At 35.5% G+C, this 20,811-nt stretch overlaps 1 protein-coding gene across 6 annotated transcripts in view; it reads left to right on the top strand.

Annotated features, from left to right (window-relative positions):
• LRRIQ3 (leucine rich repeats and IQ motif containing 3) overlaps positions 1–20,811 on the top strand; it is a 54,767-nt gene that overhangs the window by 17,965 nt on the left and 15,991 nt on the right. For all 6 annotated transcript variants that reach the window (XM_034433196.3, XM_034433194.3, XM_087889821.1 and 3 more), the window contains 3 exons: positions 8,936–9,089; positions 12,832–12,952; positions 19,887–20,598. In XM_034433196.3, coding sequence (XP_034289087.1) covers positions 8,936–9,089; positions 12,832–12,952; positions 19,887–20,598 — 987 coding nt within the window. The remainder of the gene's footprint in view (positions 1–8,935; positions 9,090–12,831; positions 12,953–19,886; positions 20,599–20,811) is intronic.

The raw sequence follows: 20,811 nt of genomic DNA, 5'->3' as shown, positions 1-20,811 counted from the left end.
ACAATTTAAGCCTGTATTACTTAAGGAATGGAGAGAAAAATGAAAGCAATGTTATGTGGACACAACAACAACAACAACAACAAAGGATATGTTTGTTTTATGTTTAAGTACAAGTGGGAAAAATTCTATATTAATAAAAATATCTAAACTTTGAATGAGGAACTTCCTAATTAAAATATTGTCTCTGCCAGAAATCTGTTAACAATATAATCCTGTATGTGCTTTCTCATAAGGAAATTCCACTGAGGGTAGTAATATTGATTCCCAGGTAGGTACAATTACTTAAGATAGGAGCCTAAGTGATTAAGACAAGACCTATTTGGGTAGGCATGCTAAACCTTCCAATTGGTTCAAATACTGTCTCTTTCACCTGCATTGTGTGGCTAGCAGAATATCTATCCATGGTTTGTTTATAATTAAGCACACTTGAAACTAGAACTTCTTTAGTTATACCTAGAGTTCCATATAGAAAATATCTATATGCAACACTTCTGATTAGTTTTAGCTAGATGTAGTATAAATGAATTATGAGAAAGTATTCAGACTCAACTAATATAAATTTAAGCAATAGCAATAGCACTTAGACTTATGTACCACCCCATAGTGCTTTATAGCCCTCTCTGAATGTTTACAAATGTCAATATATTGCCTCCAACAATCTGGGTCCTCATCTTATTGACCTCGGGGAAAGATGGAAAGTTGAGTCAACCTTGAGCCAAGTCAGGATTGAACTCCAGGTTGTGGGCAGAGTTAGCCTTCAATACTGCATTCTAATTACTGTGTCACCAGGGCTTCTGTCAGTTTATCATGAAATGGGTCAGTTAAGCAGATTAAAAAAATATAATTTAATACGTGAATTAATCAGTTCCATAATATTTTTCATGTTAACCTTAATTTAACAATCTCCTATAATGCTCAAATTTATACTTTTCCCCCCCTAAACGTTAACCTAATCTTAAACATTTTAGGCAGTTACTTTTAAGAAGGATAAATGCTAAACTTTGGTACAAATTACTCCTTTAATAAAAAAAAAAAAAGGATTATTTGAAAATCCTCTTCATTAAAGATATTGGGAAAGAAATGGGCCACGCAGGTAAACAATGCTTTCTTAGAATGCTTTCTTCTAGCATTAAATTTCAACAATAACCATTGCGTTATGAGAAAATAGAAAGCCCTTCTAGTTTTGGTCACGACAAATAAGTCTCTAACTATGTTAGTCTATAAGAAAATGCACTCTGTAACACTCAACTGCATATGTTTCTCTAAGCAGCAATTAATGCTTAGTATTAACATTTTTATTTATTCCAATGTATGTGTATCCTGCCTTTTTTTTTTTTTTTTACATAACTCAAGGCAGGGAACATATCCAACCGACTTTTCTCCTCCTCTTTTCCCTTTCAACAACAACCCTATGAGGTGACTTGGGCTGAGAGAGAGTGACTGGCCCAAGGTTACCCAGCTGAATTTTTTGCAATCTGGATTAATACAGTCTCTTTGCATTAATCAATATTGATTAATGGAAGACAATTTTGCAAAGTACACAGTGAGAAATTTAATAAATGCATGTCATATAAATTATATTCAGCAAAAATCATCAAGCAGATTTCTAGCAGGCAGTATCGGCATTCCATTCTTGAGAATTGTTTTGTCAAATGTTATCTTAAAACATGAGCAAATGAATTCTTTAAAATTTCATTCTCCAATAAATATATATGAAACAAAGGGCCTGGCTCTATTTTATATTAAATATTTATTTATTTATTTATTTATTGGTTCGATTTATATGCCGCCCTTCTCCGGAGACTCAGGGTGGCTTACAATGCGTTAAGCAATAGCCTTCATACTTTTGTATATACCTAAGCGGTGTTCTTTTTTATACAAAGTTAGTTTATTGCCCCCACAATCCGGGTCCTCATTTTACCTACCTCGAAAGGATGGAAGGTTGAGTCAACCTTGAGCCTGGTGAGATTTGAACTTGCAGTAATTGCAGGCAGCTGTTGCTACTTAACAGCACTTTAGTCTGCTGCTCCACCAAGGCTCTTATCAAATATACCATTATTAAGTAAGGTTGTAACTTTACATTTCTGAATTTTTTCTACAATCTGGCAGAAGATTGAAGGGACTTGTTTTCAAATATATAGAAACATTAGCTAATGTCTGCTCCCCTCTGCCTCACATTTCCGTTGTTCTTCTCCTTTACCAATATTGGGAAGAAAGATATATAGGAAAATCTAAAATGGAAGATCTACCATTTCCTAAGCTTAACCATTTGTTTGGCTAAGCAAATGGGAGGAACATTTCCTTTGCCATTATTGTTATTATTCCATTTCTCCAATTCGTTGATAGGACTGAAAACTTTGCTGCAGTTTTGGATGGAATTAACTCCACTTTCTGAATTAAGCATTTTCAATAGTGTCTTCTTATGCATCTTTTTTTTTTTTTTTTGGTGTGATAAATGTGTGGTTGGTTTTAAATCTATAAATCCGATTGAAAGTTAATGAAAAATAATAATCAATTTTATAAAATTAAGAATTTCAAGATCCCCCCCCCCCCCAATTTTTCTAAGGCCTATTTAGTATATCCATTATAATAGTGCTATCAGATATGGGCTGCAATAATCCTGATGACCACTAGAGGGCAGAAAATAGTTTTATTAGGTGCTTATTTGCTGACTTCTAATAGTCATCTAGATTGATTCAGTACAGAGCTGGCTGTCCTACCTAGATCGTCTGATTTTTCTTGGTGGAAATCTGAAATCTGTTTTTGACATTTCCACCCTTTATGGATTACTAAAACTGTTAAAATGCTTCTTGGATGAACATTTAAGACACTTTATCTCATTGATCACATAACCACAAAAAAACCCCATTATAGTTGTGAATATAGTTATTCAGCCACGACATCAAAGGGGTTTATGCCGTATGAAATATAGAATCTAGTTTCTACAAGCACAATTCTCTGAGGATATGATTGCAGAAGAGGAGCAAAATACTAACATTTTATTTATTTATTTATTTATTTATTTATTTATTTATTTATTTATTTATTTATTTATTTATTTATCAATTTATATATTGCCCTTCTCCCTGAGGACTCAGGGCGGTGCACAGCCAGAATTAAAAACATGAAATACAAATATTAAAAACAATTAAAATATATATAAATTTGGCCCAAAAATTTAAAAAACCACAAACCAATTAAACATTTAAAAAAATTAAAAAATTTCTTCCTAAGCCAGCCCGGCTTGCTGGAAAAAGTGGGTTTTAAGGGCACGGCGGAAGGCACTGAGGTCTTGGATTCTCCTTATCTCTGGGGGCAACTGATTCCAGAGGGTAGGTGCCCCCACAGAGAAGGCTCTCCCCCTGGGGGTCACCAGCCTACATTGTTTGGCTGATGGCACCCTGAGGAAACCCTCTCTGTGGGAGCGCACAGGTCGCTGGGAGGTCGTCGGTAGCAGCAGGCGGTCTCGAAGATAGCTAGGCCCTATGCCAAATCAACATTGTTGATTTGATTGCAATTTTATAATATACAAGTTTTATTTTCATTATTATTTGTGCCTGGCGTTGTTTCCTATTTTTTTCCTGTAAAAAAATAGACCTTTTAATTTGTTATTGCATATTAAAAGTAGTATGTTACCAAAAAGCAGGAATGGGTGTAATGACACTACGCAATATGGAGCAGCATGCATAGTAGTTTATTTTAAGTGTGACAAGGTGAAGAGAATGACTTACTGAAGTGTTATTATCAATATTAAAGTTGCCTGGGTCTTTTCAATGTGATCTCTGAAAGAAAGTATATTCTCCAAGATACTCTGAATTTATGTACTGGGTGAACTATACCCCACAGCAGACGATGGTAAATTCATGCTTAGCATCATAATTTATACGATGAAAAGCACTGACTTGTGCCTTTGTATTATTTGTACACAGATGGTGTTCTGTGAAGCATTCAGAAACCAAGCAAACCACATCTGTCAAAATACTCTCCATCAATTCCAGCATCTTATACTGAGTAAGATTAGAAAAGTTGTCAGTTTAGATCAATGAATCTCATACTGTGCTAGATTGGCTGGTCATTTGTATAGGGCTCAGTCAGCCCAACTAGCTCAGGAACTGCATATATTTTTCTTTGAGGAGTTCAGGTAGACCTTCTTGGCAGTTCAAGAAAAGGAATCATTAAATCTGCCATAAGGCTGTACCAGAGGGATATACTCCTGAATCTTCTCCACTTTCAAACATACATTGAAACTGAGAGGCGCCAGGAAGAGGATAGAAAAATACTGTAAACGCAGCTTTGCAATAATGTGTTCAGGTATGAGGGCTGGTCTGCAGGAGTGAATGAAAAAGCACCAGAGGCTGAGAAAGGGAGCTTAATGAATTAGAAAGAAGAAATAACAAACACAGCAGAGGTTGAAGCAGGTGTTACTGAAGCTCAGTGATAGTGAAACAGAGAAAAATATCATAATGCATAATGCATAAAGTCAGCATAATGATGCTGACTTTTGTGTAAGAGTCTTCCTTTAGCTAGCATATTCGAGATGCATTACAACTACAACCCTCTAGAATTGTTAGCCAGCTTGCAAATGTTAAAATTGTAATCCTAACATAGCTATGGAGTGCCAGATTAGAGAGGTTGCCTTGAAGTTCTAAGAGTTTGTTTGTTTTCCTGAAAAGGCTTCTTGGAAAATTCAGAACAGTTAAATAGAGAGCCATGTAATCATACTGTAACTGCTTGTCTATATTTTGTATTGCCTGAAATGAGGCTGAATGTTGACAACCATCTTGTTTGATAACACTCCATTATTTGGCAAGGAAAATGAAATATTTACAACAATAAACTTGTCAGGCTATTATTCTGATGAAGAGTGACAGACAGTGCATTGTTTTGGCAGAAGGTCACATTTTCTTTAAGGAACTGACAATTTACTTCTTTTTAACTAATGTCTTCAGGTTGCTCTTTCCATGAGTCCAATGTATTTTGGATAGAGTACAGAAGATACGTAATGCAAAATGCATGTCTTTTACATGTTGGCACCATGCTGTGCGTCTACAAACAATGTTGAAAACTTGAAAGAGAAATGCAGCTCCGTCAATTCACTTTTTCCTGCAGCTCTGGCACTACAGAAACATAACAGTGATTTTACAAGCAAATATATTTTAAAACTGAAATCATAATCTTAATAGTATGCTTTCACACACATAATAATGGAATGTTTATCCACTGTGCTAATTTGTTTAAAAATTTCAGATTATTATTGTCCCTTCTCTGTCTGCATAATTTCACAAGAGAACACTTAGCTGCTAAATTGTTATGACCCTTTTAGGAAACAAGGTTATTTAAATAAACGTTTCTGTGACCACTCGTGAACCTTTGGGCTGAAGCTAGATAAGTAAGATGATTATAAAGACAGTTGAAATTGATTTCCTAGCCACTGCGATATCGATCAAGGGAAGTGCCGGCATCATCCTCAAATCTGTATCAAGTTAAAAACTAAGTTGAAAAGTGTAATTCCCTTGGCCGTTCTTAAAACAGCTCTGTAGAATGGATTATATTGTTATCCATATTTTGAAATTGGGAAGAGAGGGAGACTGAAATGCTATTCTGGCAAAGGCTAGTCAATATAATTGTGTACTCTATAATAACCATTGGTACAGTTGCCATTTAATGAGACCCAGGAAGTGTGCATTCTCTGAGAAAGTGCTTGGCCATTAGAACAGCATATCCTGTGACTTTCAGATGATGCTAACCCCTCTGGTCTTCTTTAAGTCTTTAAAAACTTGATCCCTCCTGGGTTAGGACATTGAATGGGTCCATCTGGAAAAAGAATTTAATTTTTTGAATATGTTATAACTTAGGCCGCTGTTTATTTTTTAATTCTGTTGTTATGATTCTTTTATGTTGATTATTTGCTTGGTTTTGCTTTTAATCCCTTGTTAGCTTTCAGTTGCATTTGTAAGTTGGGCAGCTATACAAATTTTTAAAATAAACATAAATCACACACAAATGAAATTTGAACTAAAGCCTGTGATATTCAGTGGGGCCTATGAGTAAACTTATAAAGTATTTTACCCCCCGTGAAAGCTGACAAGATTATTGCAAGTTTTAGTCATACTGATATTCATATTTGGTATTTCAACATACAGTTGAAATGTCTTTCTAATTATAGATCTTAGCCCATTAGGCAAATACTATTCAGTTCAACTGCCAAATACTCCAGTTCTTGAATAGGCAGTGCATGTTATGGTGGTATTATTTTAATGAGGCATTATTTTAGTTCCTGTGTATTATTATTATGGGATATATAAAATGCCCTTCAATTTGAAGTAAAATGGGGCCACTTTTAAACAAGATTCTTGTATAGTCAGGTGGCTCACAAATTATGTAGCAGTTCATAAATTAGTAAACTAAAAATAAGTCAAACAAGGGCTTTTGCTATTGAATGCCGATGATCTCAGTTGAAAATAAACCTCTCTAAAGAAGAATGACAGGACATGGTTAGTGAATGAAATGTTCAGTGAATAATCTCCTTGAGGCAATCTGGAGAAAAATAGCGCCAAGCCTCCTCATTTTCCATAAAGAGCATCTGTAAGTGAAGAGGCCTCCACTGTCAGAAGCTCATCTTTCTTTCACCAAGAGGAAGGCCTTTTCCAATGTTACCACCAGGATAAAAAAGGCATTCCCTTGTGGATGATGTTTGGCTTCCATTCTCTCAGTACTTTGGACATCTACACAGGGATGATTTATGCCAGGCTTGTTAAATGGGTTTAACAAATTATTTTACTGTTAATTGTATTTTGTGGCTTAATTTTGCATGTTCTACTTTTTATTTACGTTTTGTTAAATTTTTCCTGGAATTGCAAAAGGTGGGACATAAACATAGTACTTGAACGTATGTACTTAAGCAGTTTGAAACTTTAGATCCTTTCTGAATTTGTAAAAAAAAAAAAAAGGGGGGGGGGACTTGAGGACACTTTTTCAAATATCTGTGCCTAACCAGAAATTGTATTCCCTGGAATAAGATAACTTCAGCTCTCTTTTATAATGCATGTGGCAATCATTTGCACCAGAAATCTAGGGTTGCCTTGCTATAGCTTTCCAATAGCAATAGTACTTAGACTTATATATTGCTTCACAGTGCTTTACAGCCCTCTCTAAGCAGTTTATAGAGTCAGCATATTGCTCCCAACAATCTGGGTCCTCATTTTACCAACCTCGGAAGGATGGAAGGCTGAGTCAACTTTAAACCAGTGAGATTCGAACTGCTAAACTGCTAGCCGTCAGCAGTCAGCTGAAGTAGCTTGCAATACCGCATTCTAACCACTGCGCTGCCACCACGGCTCTTGTCCTGTCTTGCCATTTTCAAAATACTGTCATCCCTTCCTTTGATGCAAACTTCCTTATCTCAGGTTTTATCCCTACTGTTAATGGATAAACATGTACAAATCATGATACAGGAAGTACATACTAGTCTACATATTTGTGTATATAGATGCAGGCACAGAGATGATAACTACAGGTTATCTTTGACGTATGACTGAATTGCTACAAGGAGACCGTTTCTAGATTTTGTGCTTGGGATGGGAAAAAAATGAAATTTTGATTTTGGGTTTTACTGATTAGATTGATTTGTTCTTATATAATTAGCTAGTTTATATTATTATGGAAAAGTAAAAAGTTGAGGTTTGATGTTAATGCTTTATTCTACTGCAACAGAGAGAGTTGGAAGTCAATACTTTTTCCCCCTTTTCTTTTCTTCCTCCCCTCCTCATTTGTCTTTCCCCTTTTCCTCCCCACTGTGTCTTACTATTTGCTTTTGTATTTTTGCATTTTATTCTATAATCCAATAAAATGTTTAAATTCAATAAAAAAAAAAAAGACTTATGACGGCAATTGAGCTTGGAATTTTGGTTGTAAGTCATTGCAGTTGTTAAGTGTGTCACTACATGATTTGACCCAGGTTTATTTTTAGCGGCAGTCGTTAAGCTAATGCAGTGAACATTAAGTGAATGCATGGTTGTTAAGCAACTCCATTATATCCAGTGGGTAGGTTTTTCTGCCAGAAACTGGAAGTAAATTCTGGAAACTGGCAAAAAACGTTGCAAATCATAGTCATGTGACTGTGGTATGCTGCAAACGTACATAGATCTTAGCTGGTGGCCAAGCACCTAAAATGTGATCATGTGACTGGAGGAAGGGAGTGCGGCTATTGTAACTTCTAAATCAGGAAGGTTCTAAGTACCTTTTGGGAGATCCATTATACTTTTGTACAGTTGCTAAGCGACTGGACATAAATCAAGGACTACCTATAAAACATTCTCTTACAAAGCACACACATGAATTGTGTATTGATTGCTCTGAATGGTTGTTTCAGCTAATTGTAGCCAAATAGCCATTCCCCTATGTGTTGAGACATAGTGAATAAATTTGTGGTACACACATGATTATTTATAAATGGATTAATGGAGGGCATTATGCTAATATATACCAGTGATGTAGAAGTTACAGCCAAATAAGTCATATATAGAATGACAGAGCTGCAGTACCATTACCTGGGAGTAAACCCTATTATCTATATTTGGACATTGAATAAGTTTGCATAGAATTTCATTAAACTGATATTATGAGGTTGAAAGAGGTTATATCCAACTGAGTTTTGCATGTTGCTTATTAAAATAAAATTAAGACAACTATATCACAATACTTTTGTCAGTAGCAGCTTGATGCAGTTTTTCATTTTGTGTTCTCAATAATATAAGGATAATGTTTTGACAGGTAATTTTCTGGTTGTTTGCTTTAGAAAATATACAGTATGCAACAATCAGCAAGGAAAATGTATAAAAATGAAGTACGTATTACTTACATTGTTTTGAATGTACAAAATATTAATCCCATTTTAACTCCTTGAAATAAAATTATCAAACTATATTTTTAATAGCGTCAGTCCTATATCTGATGTTCTGTGGTATAACCGTTACACCAGAGGTAGAAAAAAGGTGCATGTAACTTCTGTGGACAATAAAAGCCCTGTCTCTGAAACTGTTACGCAAGAACAGCCTACAAAATATAAGAGAGGTACACCCGCAATCCAAGTAAGTATACTATTTGTGCTTTGATTTAGAAACTACAGTAATCTGCAATTTGCATATTGTACCAAAAAAGTTGGTAGATCCAGGGAAAAGCATTAAAAACGTAGCAAAGCAATGTATAGTACTGATCAGAGTTCTCTGATAGTATAGTGTTCTGCTCCAATAAAACTAATTACATAGAGTATGTCAGTACGGAGGTAAATAGAGTCTATTCAGTCTATTCACTTTTTTATGTAAAATATCTGTGGATAGACAATAGAAGGCAAATTATATAGGCTGGCCAAATATTTAGTGAAATATCTCTGTGGATGTTCCAGAAAAGAGTGAAGACCTGGCTTTTCCCCCAGATGTTAGGCCAGGATGCTAGTGAAGTCCAGTATGTGACTTTTTGTGCTGTGAGTCGATCATTTAGGGCCTTGGTTATTGTGTTGCAATTATTTTTAATTGCATTATATTGCTTTTCTGTATAATAATTTCTTGTTGTTATTGGTTGATGACTTAGAAATATATTCTTTTCATTAATAATTTCTGGAGTATTTTGGTATTGCTGAAGATATAATAAAGCTTGATTTCAGCAAGGTATTTAATAAAGTACCCTACATATTCTGATTAAGAAAATAGATTAATATAGATTCTATATTAGGGTAATTAAGAGAATACATAGATAGTTCAGGTGTTATATTCTAAGGATATTCAATTATGTTTTGTCATCAAACCTGGTGAAGTGCCAGAGAGTTCATTCTTGGCCCACATACTTCTCAATATTCTATTAATGACTTGGATAAGTTTTTGAATGACAAAAACTGGGTGGAATAGTTAATGCTGTAAAAAGGGGGAACAAAATGCAAAATTATCATGCTAGGTTAAAAAAATAGAGTAAGTGATCTGAAAATTTACCAAACAGAAATAAAAAATAAGGTAGTTAAGTAATTGGAATGTACAGATATAGAATAACAAATCACTGGTTTGTATTAGAATAGTAGCTGATTACAAAGTAAATATGTGTCAATAGTGTGCTATGGTTATGAAAAAAGGGGAAAAAACTTGCATCAATAGAAGTATAGTTCATAGACCACAACAAAGTAATAATTGTATTTTATTCTGCTTTGATCAGAATTTACCTTTAATTTTGTGTGCTATCCTGGTCACCTCATATTAGACAAAATGGATCAGGCTCAGAAAAACATGATCAAGAAGATAAAACTAAGCCATATGTAGACAGCTTGAAGGAATTGGGAATGTTTAGAAGTTGAATAATTGCACCTAGTTTAAATCTGCTGATTTCTGGATTGCATTTTTTTTTAATTAGCCAGTATAGCATCCTGGGGGGGAAAAGATTGAGAAAATAAATTAAGAAAATGTTACTTTGAACTAACAGATGTAAACATATAATGTGGAATTCTGAAAAGCATAGTTAAGCGTACTAGCATTATTTTATGTCTTAATTGATATTCTTTATTGAAATGCAATAATCCTGGCAGTCTGTTTGGATAAACTATTGGAATGAATTTCAGCACTGATGTGTCTAAATTACATTCAAATGTAAGAGCAAATATTATTAAATCAAACTAGCTGCAATCTGTGTCAGAGTGAATGGCCTGAAATAAAAAAGGCTTGTTCATTACTAGGAATTGCAATGATATATTTTAAATTGACATGCAATTACTTCAGTTGTGGTGAGCAACATCTGCTACTGCTTCCTATGATGATGGCCTATGGCTCTGCCGTGTAAGCGTCATCAAAGCCTGAATATACATTTCAGTAATATGTCTCTATAAAACTCTTTTAGAAATGATATGTTCCTTTTCCTACAGCAGCTTGATGCACTTGGCTACCAGACACAGCTTCTCCTCCGTTATCTTCTGAATAACTCCTGTTTTGTTTTTTTTTGTTTTTTGTGACTTGGCATAAGCTGAACTATCAAACATACACATAGCATTTGGCATCATTGCACTTATTAATAAAACAACTACATTTTTAAAAACTGCCAATAAATATATGAATATTTATATTCCCTGTCTAAAGGCAGATTGTCTTAAAGTTCAAGGAAAGATAGAAAAAATAAAGTGTTATGTGAAGTCTTCTGATTTACGTGTCACAATAACTGCTTTAACAAACTGACTAATGAACTCCACAAAACTACCTGTTTAAATTCTTAAACTTAAACTTCCCTTGAATTTTGTGACCCCCCCCCCCCCAGTAAATCTTGCTTCTGCACATGGATTTTTCACAGTAACTACATTGTTATAATGGTTTAGGGATAGCAAATGACACAGGATAATGCAAGAAATACAGCTAACACATGCCATAACTTTGTATAGAAAGAAACTCTATGTTGGATCTTAGCGGTTTCTTTATCAGTTAAAAACTATTTTGATTTTAAGACTGTTCTAAAGTTCTCCTGTTGTCACACAGCTTTGAGAGCTGACTTTTAGCTCCTACCTTCTTTGTCTTTGGAAAATCTCTAACAATGTTTTTATTTTGACAGACTTTGTATGGTATGAAAATACTTTTATTATTTATGTTTTGATTTTCCTTCCCCCCCCCTTACTTTCCTGAATGTTTTAAATAGTAAGGTCTCTTGAGTGTTCCTTTTAAATAAAAGAACAATGAACACCCTAAATATCCGGTCTTGTTTAGCAATTCACCTCTGTTGGTTCAAACAAAAAGTTAAACCAATCCTCTGCTCTCTGAGAGAATAAGCTCTATATGGTTTTTAGGTTTCATCCTCCCATGTTCAAGGAGATAAAGCTAATGGAGGGAATCAATTCACTATTTGCTTTAAGGCCATCCCATCCCACTATTTTTTTTTTTTTCATTGAGCCTTCAATTATTGGAAAGAAACCAAAATGTCCTAAGGGAATACCATACTTACCTGGCAAGGAAGATAATGTAGACCCATTATATCTGAAGTCTTTCCCTTTTCAATGGGCGTGTAATTTAGGTTGACTCATTCCATTGGTTTCAGTGACAGGAAATTCCTTTTAAGAATAAATAACTAGAATGGGAGGAATGGCAACAAAGCCCATTTCTCTTTCACTTCATTCATTCTGCCATCAAAAATGCAGTTGGGTTTTGCTGACCTCAGAAACTCTAATCTTTTGTTTTTTGTTGTTTTTTAATATGGCAGCTAAGAATTACCTTTTCCATTGGTTATAAGCATTTATGTTAATGAAGCTGGTTAAACAATACTCTCCCTCCATGTCTTCCACTGATAAATGACTATAAAGGCTGAAATCTGCATTTAACTATAGCTTCTACTTGTAGATATGTGTAAACAGAGCTTTTCAACTCAAGCAGCTCTGAAGTTATTTTAAAATGCCCTAGGAGTAGCATGTGCTTCTGCTCAGACTAAGAGCTTTTCTTGTTTATTTGCACAGATAAAGCTAAGGTGCCCTTGTCATGTACTCACTGCAAAGAAATGCATCTTGGTGTAACAGATGATGAGTGAAAGGGTTGTTTAGTCTAAAAGCTGGAATTTATTCAAGAAGCATAGAGGTGTGAGGTTGGAACAAGCATTCATCCATCCATGCAAACCATGATGCTGCCTAGAGAGACAAACAATTTTTCAAAAAAAAAAAGAAGGCTAAAAATGAAGAAAAAGAATGGCATAATTTTGCTGCACTACTACATGTGCAATAATAAAGTTAATAAAAAATATGTGACAATACAAATGTTGCTGTTTGAAGAATTCTGGCATTTCTCTCTCTCAAATCATTAATGAATGAAATGTTGATTTTAACAGATTATAGACATGAACAATCTTAAAGAATTTCGTTTAACTTTAAGAAGATTAAAATATCCTGTTATCAGACTGGAAGAAAAGAAAAAGATTAAACAGAAGGAATTAAAGTCAACAAAGAAAGGTTAGTTACCTAACTTCTATAACAACTGCCATTTCTATAGTATGTACAGACTTCTGAATATTCATTCACTTTGATATCTGATAGTTATATTCCCTTATTAATCCAATTTTGTCCATTTAAGGTTGTTGTGTTTAAGCTAATGTTACATGCAAATAAATATTTTCATGGAAACGTATGATGTAAAAACTAGGTATATCAACATAATCAGCATTTTTATGTGCAATGTATCAGGAATGTGCCTTGGTGGCACAGTGGTTAAAATGCAATATTGCAGGCATTTTCTGCCCACGTCCTAGAGTTTGATCCTGACAGGCTTCAAGATTGACTCAGCTTTTCATCCTTCAGAGGTCAGTAAAATGAGGAGCCAGATTTTGGAGGCAATATTCTTATATTGTAAATTTCCCAGAAGGTGTTGTAAAGAGCAGTATATAAGTGGCATATAAGTCTAAGTCTAAGTGCTATTGCTGTTGCTATGTCTTTATGAAGAATATCATAGATGCCTTTATAATGAGTGACATATTTGAAACCCAAGTCAAAAACATTTATGTGGACTTTGGACAGCATCCATTATGTTATGGTCCTCATATTACCTGGAGAAATAAGGATAAAAATGTATGTTCCTTGGGTGTAAAACAGTTACTTACCCACAGTTTATGTAAAGTTTGAACATAGGGATAGGGATAAAATAGTTAGAGATACAATGGGTTTGAAATAAGTAAGTGGAAGGTCTTCCATTAAAAACAGAAAGAGAAAATGAACCAGACAATTATGAAATGAAAAATGTGTGCTGTAAAGGCCAGGTTCATCTCGTAGACTGTTAATAAGTGAATTCAAATCTAAGGTAATATGCATAATTATAGTTCTGAGCAACTCCTGATTTATTTGTAGAAAAACAGAAACAAGAATTAGTATCCCTTTACACCTGCTCTTTATAACTTTGACTGCTTACAGAAAATAAATGCATTGCTATGGGTAGTTCATACCACCTTTTGCTATTTTGAAAATCTGTGAAGATATTTTCCTCTCTTTTTGTGTCACACATGATAAATCCACTAACACATGAGACACTGGTAAAATAATTCATTTCGAGAATGATATGAATTATAAACATCTATTCGGTTCTGGTACTTAGGAACACAGCAGAAATGTTGGTTTGAAATTTCATAATGCACTTCTTGTAGGTCCCTTGACCTAGTATGTTTTTGAATATTATAATGCATATTTTGAGTCAGTACTAATTCCTGGTGACTACATGGACAGATAACTAGTTTTTATGACAAGATTTTCTGAAGTGTCTTGCCGGACCAAAGTCACCCAGCTAGCTTTGCACCTATCTGAGAATTAGGACTTTTTCAAACCCAGCATCTTTAACTATTACACCCAAGTGATTCCCTTGATTTGGAAATATATTAATCTTTGTACCTACTGTACATTTTCCAGCGTGTATTTATCTGGATATATTTGGAAACAAAGAGGAAAAAAAGCCCATGTCTTTCAATCTGTTACTCAATTCTATTAATACTATCAATAGATTAGGAGATCTGTAAGTATGTGGCAGCTTCTTTATCTACATAAATAATTATAAGGAAAAAAAAAATCTGATTTATTTCCGGTAGGAAATCTTGCTATATGATCTATTATCTTGGACAATAGCAGAGAAAAATGTGTCACATAACTTGCATAAAAAGTTTTATATTCTCCCTTATATATTTTATATTTAAATTCTCTTTAGATGTTGATTTGATAGAACAAATGCTTCTTCTAATTGTCTATGAAAAAGCATCATTGGGCTTCTTATATTGTTTAAAATATCTTCTTACCATAGGACAAACAAACAAAACATTAAATTACTTTTTACATAGAAGAAATGAAATGCAGTTATTTATATAATCAGTTTCTGGTTTGTTTTCGCAGCAATGATGTAAAAAAAAAAATTAGACTTGGCTTGCCACCAAATGGGACAGCTTCCCAGGTTATATTTGGCACCATCTGCTGCCAGGCACCTTTTCCTTACCCATGTTGATGCCATTGCACAACATTCCTGTTTTATTTTTATTTCATTTTTTTTCCAGCATGTCTTAATTAGTTTGTAATTCCATGTGGTTTGTTTTGTTTTTACTGGGTCTTGCATATAGTTGTTAATTAACATTAAGGGGAAAACTTATTTATTAGAGGGGACCAGAAAGTAAATGCTGTTTTCTTTGTCTTTCCATGTTCTACTTATTTTTCTATTTATCACCTGGACCTATGTAGAAATTAGAAGTAACGCAAGTAGGATATGAGCACTTGGTAAAAATAATGAAAAAAATTCCTCAATGTATGCATAGAATAGATAGCCATTAGGGACTATCTGAAATTTAAAATACATTTGATGAATCAGGTCAGGCTTGGGCACAATAACATCTATTGCTCTTTCACCTCTAGGCCAGGACAACAGAGTGCTGACCCAAGGTCATTCAGTTTTGAGTTTCTTTGAATAATTACAGCATATTTTTGTAAAAAAAAAAAAAGTATGTGTTTAGAAAAAAGAATACCCATCAAAGAGAGGTCAAACGAAGAGAAGCTAAATGCAAAGAGCAACTGCTTATTTTGGTACTGTTATTTGAGTCCCTTCAAAATTTTGCCCCTGTTCTGCCCCAGCTACGGGTTCCAAGAACTGTAGCACACACACACAGCTCCAAAAACTCCGTTTAATACAAACAGACACCTTTCAAAATGCAGGCTTTAACCACAAATGTCCTTATCAGCCTGCTATGAATTACAGAGATTAAACAAAGTCCGACAAGGGTTGGCAATCAGCCCAGAAACCAAGTTGTAATAAAAAACTCACTCTCAAATTGCTCTGTGTAGGACCAAACGTTTCCAGAAACATTTGCTATCTGTGTGCGAACTTAAATAGGCTAAGGGAGTGGCCAATTAACCCCAAGCCTTACTCTCGAGGAGACCTCCTCCTGAGTAGCCACTCCTGCCTTTTGGCAGCCCTGCGTGCTCAAGCATTGAGAAGAGGCTCCTCCACTTCACTCTTTTCACTTGAAGGAGCCTCTGGAGGTTCTGAAGGCCCTGGCTGAGTCTCTGCCTCTGGCACCACATCCTCTTCAGCCTCCTCGCTGTCTGACTCGAGCGCCGGCTGCACAGGCTGCTGGCGCAACACCACACCAGCCGCCTTGTCGTCGGGATCAGCCACAATCCGTGCAGGCCACTGGCGGGCCACAACAGCCCCAGACTATAAAGAAGGCACTTCTCTTATTCTACATAGTAGTTATAAGTATAAATGTACTTTGGCCTTTCTCTCTAAAATTACATAGAATCACAGAATAACAGAATTGGAAGGTCCAACCCCCTGCTGAGGTAGGCAACTTCAGTCAAATGGTTGTCCAATCTCTTCTTAAAAACCACCAGTGTTGGACCATTCACGACTTCTGGATGAAGTCATTCCACTGATTAATTATTCTGTCAGGAAATTTCTCCTTAGTTCTAGGTTGCTTCTCTCCTTGATTAGTTTCCACCCATTGCTTCTTGTCCTGCCCTCAGGTGCTTTGGAGAATAGCTTGACTCCCTCTTCTTTATGGCAACCCCTTAGATATTGGAACACTGCTATCATGTCACCCCTAGTCCTTCTTTTCATTAGTTTAGTTTAGTTTAGTTTAGTTTATTTGATTTGTATACCGCCCTACTCCCGAAGGACTCAGGGCGGTGAACAGCCAACAATAAAATACATAAATACACAAAATTTAAAAACCCGATAAAATCAAATTAAATTATTTGGCCCAGACAAATTAAAATACCCCAATAATTTAAAAACAGATTAAAATTTACGTATTTAAAAAGGGAAGAGATCAGGCCAAGCCCGCTTGATGGAATAAAAAGGTCTTCACAGCATGGCGGAAGGAGCGCAGATCCGGGATCCTCCGTATCTCCGGGGGGAGCTCATTCCAGATGGTAGGTGCCCCCACAGAGAAGGCTCTCCCCCTAGGGGCCGCCAGTCGACACTGTTTGGCTGACGGCACCTGGAGGAGTCCCTCTCTATGAGAGTGTACTGGCCGGTGGGAGGCTATTGGTGGTAGTAGGCGGTCCCGTAAATAACCAGGCCCTAAGCCATGGAGCGCTTTAAAGGTGGTAACCAAAACCTTGAAGCGCACCCGGAAGACCACCGGGAGCCAGTGCAGCTCGCGCAGGAGAGGTGTTACATGGGAGCGCCATGTCGCTCCCATTACCACCTGCGCGGCTGCACTCTGCGCCAGTTGGAGCCTCCGGGTGCTCCTCAAGGGGAGCCCCATGTAGAGAGCATTACAATAGTCCAGGTGGGAGGTGACGAGGGCATGAGTGACCGTGCGTAACGAGTCCCGATCCAGAAAGGGACGCAACTGGCGAATCAGGCGGACCTGATAAAAAATCCTCCCGGTCACGGCCGTCAAGTGCTCTTCTAAAGACAGCCGTGAATCCAGGAGGATGCCCAAGTTGCGAGCCCTCTCCGTGGGGGCCAATGATTCACCCCCAATAGTCAGTGATGGCGTCAACTGGCTATATCGGGACGTCGGAAACCACAGCCACTCAGTCTTGGATGGGTTGAGCCTGAGCCTGTTCCTCCTAAACTAGACCTTCCCAATTCCTGCAACTGTTCTTCATATGTTATAGCCTCCAGTCCCCTAATCATCTTTGTTGTCTTCTCTGCGCTCTTTCTAGAGTCTCAACATCTTTTTTATAGTATGGCGACCAAAACTGGATGCAGTATTCCAAGTGTGGCCTTACCAAGGCATTATAAAGTAATATTAACACTTCATGTGATCTTGAAGTGTTGTACTGCTTTTCTTTTTATAATTTTTATAATCATTACAATCTTAAGTCACAAGTACATTTTTTTATTATTATGCAGTCTTTTTTTATATATAATTCTTATTAAAATGTTTAAATAAGAAAATAAAAGCTATATTTTCTTTTCTTTTTTTCATTTACTTCTTTCTTTTCTTGTACTTTTTATTTTTTCTTTGATTTTTTTCCCTTTTCTTTTTTCTCTTCCTTACTTTCTATTAGTTTGTGTGTTTTTAATCTTCTTAAAAAGTATTAATAAAATTATATACAAAATTTTATCCCAAAGGTCACATTCGATTTGTTCTGATTATTGCTGGTAAGAATGGAAAAAGTGCTAGGATTAGAGACGAGTGAAACAAATATTTTTCTTTGCTCACATTTATACTTAAAGTAATTTGCTGAAATTGCTAATCGGGAAAGAAGAAATTACGTCAAGACACCATTGAACTTGGGAGCATTGTTGATCTAGCGCAGGGATGTCAAACTCACAGCGTCACATTGTCGTCACATGATGTATCACAACTTTTTTCCCTTTCACTAAACTGGGTGTGGGCATGGCCAGCGTGTGACACATCCGGTCTGTGGGCTGCGAGTTTGACAGCCCTGATCTAGTGGATGGTAGGAGATGAAAGCATGGAAATAGGCAAATAAACTTGAGGATTCAAGGATAAAGTTTACAATGTACATCTAGAAGAGAAATACATTTTTAAATTCTGGACAAAACTATGCAAGTAACTTGCAGTGGGTGCTTTTAAGATTAAATGTTTCTTTACGTGTGTGTGTGTGTGTTTGCATGCAAGAAAGGGAAACTAAAAAGAGAAAAGATACAAAGGAGTGGCTTCCAATCTTCTTTCCAGCAATTATTAATTCAATTTAAATTTACTTTTTACTCTGTGGTTACAAGGTAATTCTCTTCTTTCTATAATCTGTTTTGTCTAATCATCAAAACCATAAAGCATAACTTCATTTTTATTTTTTCATGCAAAAATCTCTCAGGGATTTTTAGTCAGCAATAAACATAGATACTATCATTTCTCTGATCAAAATAGTCAATTTAGCCTTTTCAGCAAGTTCCATCTTCTTCAGCAACCATTCCTCTTTTCTGGATAGTGCTGAATCTTTCCATTTTTCTGCATACAATAAATTCTGCTACAATTACCATGTACAAAAGTGCAGTTTTTCCAACTGTTTCAAACAACTTGAGCCACGGTGGCGCAGTGGTTAGAGCGCAGTACTGCAGGCTACTTCTGCTACCTGCTGGCTGCCTGCAATTTGGCAGTTCTCACCAGGCTCAAGGTTGACTCAACCTTCCATCCTTACCGTGGTGAGTAAAATGAGGACCCAAATTGTTGGGGGCAATGTGCTGACTCTGTAAAGTGCTTAGAGAGTAAAACACTGTGAAGTGGTATATACGTCTAAATGCTATTGCTATTGTCCATCAATTCCAAAAGAAAAAAAATCTGGTTTCAATTGTACAGTAATCTTTAAAATCCTATGAATCAGTGTAGGTGTTTGAATCCAGGATTTTTATACATCTACCAAACCTGATAAAATGTCCTTTCTTGTTGTTCACATTTCCAATATAAATTTGAAGTGCCTTTATTCAAATGTTTCTCACTTTTGAGACTTAGCCATTGCAATTTCTGAATGTGTGTTGATGCTCAGGAACAAAGAAGTAATTAGCATGAAGCTTTTCAATCAGTTAGAAGCTAAGAAAATAAATTAGAGTCAAACACCTTTAAAAATGATTACAGATGGTTGCATTATACCCAAGTTTAAACAATGAAATATATGTTTGATTAATTTGCTCCATTGGTTTCAGTGGGAGTTTCTCACAAGACCTTTAACAGGTCCAGATTTTCATTACATGAATTGAGAGTACAAACAAACAAGCAATCTTGAGTTTTCTCATTGGGTTACAGGCAGCTTTAAATTTCAGGACTGAATTTCACCAGTAATGTAATTCTTTCCTGTCTCATTCATACAACCCTAAATTCAATTGGAAGAATAACATAGTTGTAATCGGGGTAATGAAAAGTATATTGGCACTTTTAATGATCAATTTGTCACTATTTAATATCATTTTATGATATAACAATATAACCATTGAATTGTTTCATGTTAGATTTCACAGAGAGAGAAAAAACTGAAGTGAAGATGGCAACTACATTTAGACTTTCAGGCTCTAAAATGCCTTTTTATTCACCGAATGAACATCGGAAAATGTACAAAGAGAAAGAGAGAGAATTTTTTGATACTGCTCATGATATGCGTAACATCACACATCCTGTACCACAAACTTTGCCAATATATGAACCTGGCAGCATCGAAAAGAGAGTCTTTGCTAAAGCATATTGCACTGTAAGACTTCACCCTTTATATGCCATTGAACAAGCATATTGGCAAAGTCAGAAGTTGGATCTGCAAGCTAAGAAGGAGCGAGATGTGATGCGGCTGTTGATTGCTAAAAGCGAAGCTAAAGAATACATGCATCATTTACATGAAGAAAAAATAGACAATATTCAGAGGAATTATGAAAAGGAAAAGATGATGGATACAGATCATGTTAAAAAGTCCAAAGAGAGAAAATCCAAATTCATTGTTAGAATGAGAAAAAAATATAATAATTTTTTAATAAAGAAGGAAGGAAAGCTAATAGAAAACTCATTCATTCAGCGCTTTAGCACTCAACATACTTCTTTGACTAGAGGTTTATTAAAACTTGATGGGTGGAGAAATAACTTGGAAATCCAAAATGAAAGAAAAAAAATTCTTGAAGGAATTAGACAAGAACAAAAAGAACGAAAAGAGGTGTATGGACATTTTCAGGAGGAGAGGTAATGTCTGTCTGAGTAAGCTTATATATATAAACTATATGTAATGTAGTTTTAGATAGATAGATAGATAGATAGATAGATAGATAATGATAGATGATATAGATAGATAGATATAGATACAGTAGATAGATAGATATCTAAGAGATATATTTAAGGATGATTCAAATAAATATGAATTATATATATATACTGGAATACGTGTGTATTTAAATA

Source organism: Pantherophis guttatus, chromosome 3 (genome assembly GCF_059756535.1).
Source record: "Pantherophis guttatus breed Tessera chromosome 3, ASM5975653v1, whole genome shotgun sequence".
Lineage (NCBI taxonomy): Eukaryota > Metazoa > Chordata > Lepidosauria > Squamata > Colubridae > Pantherophis > Pantherophis guttatus.
The sequence above is the reverse complement of the archived record's forward strand: the minus strand, read 5'-3'. Positions and strand labels throughout refer to the sequence as shown.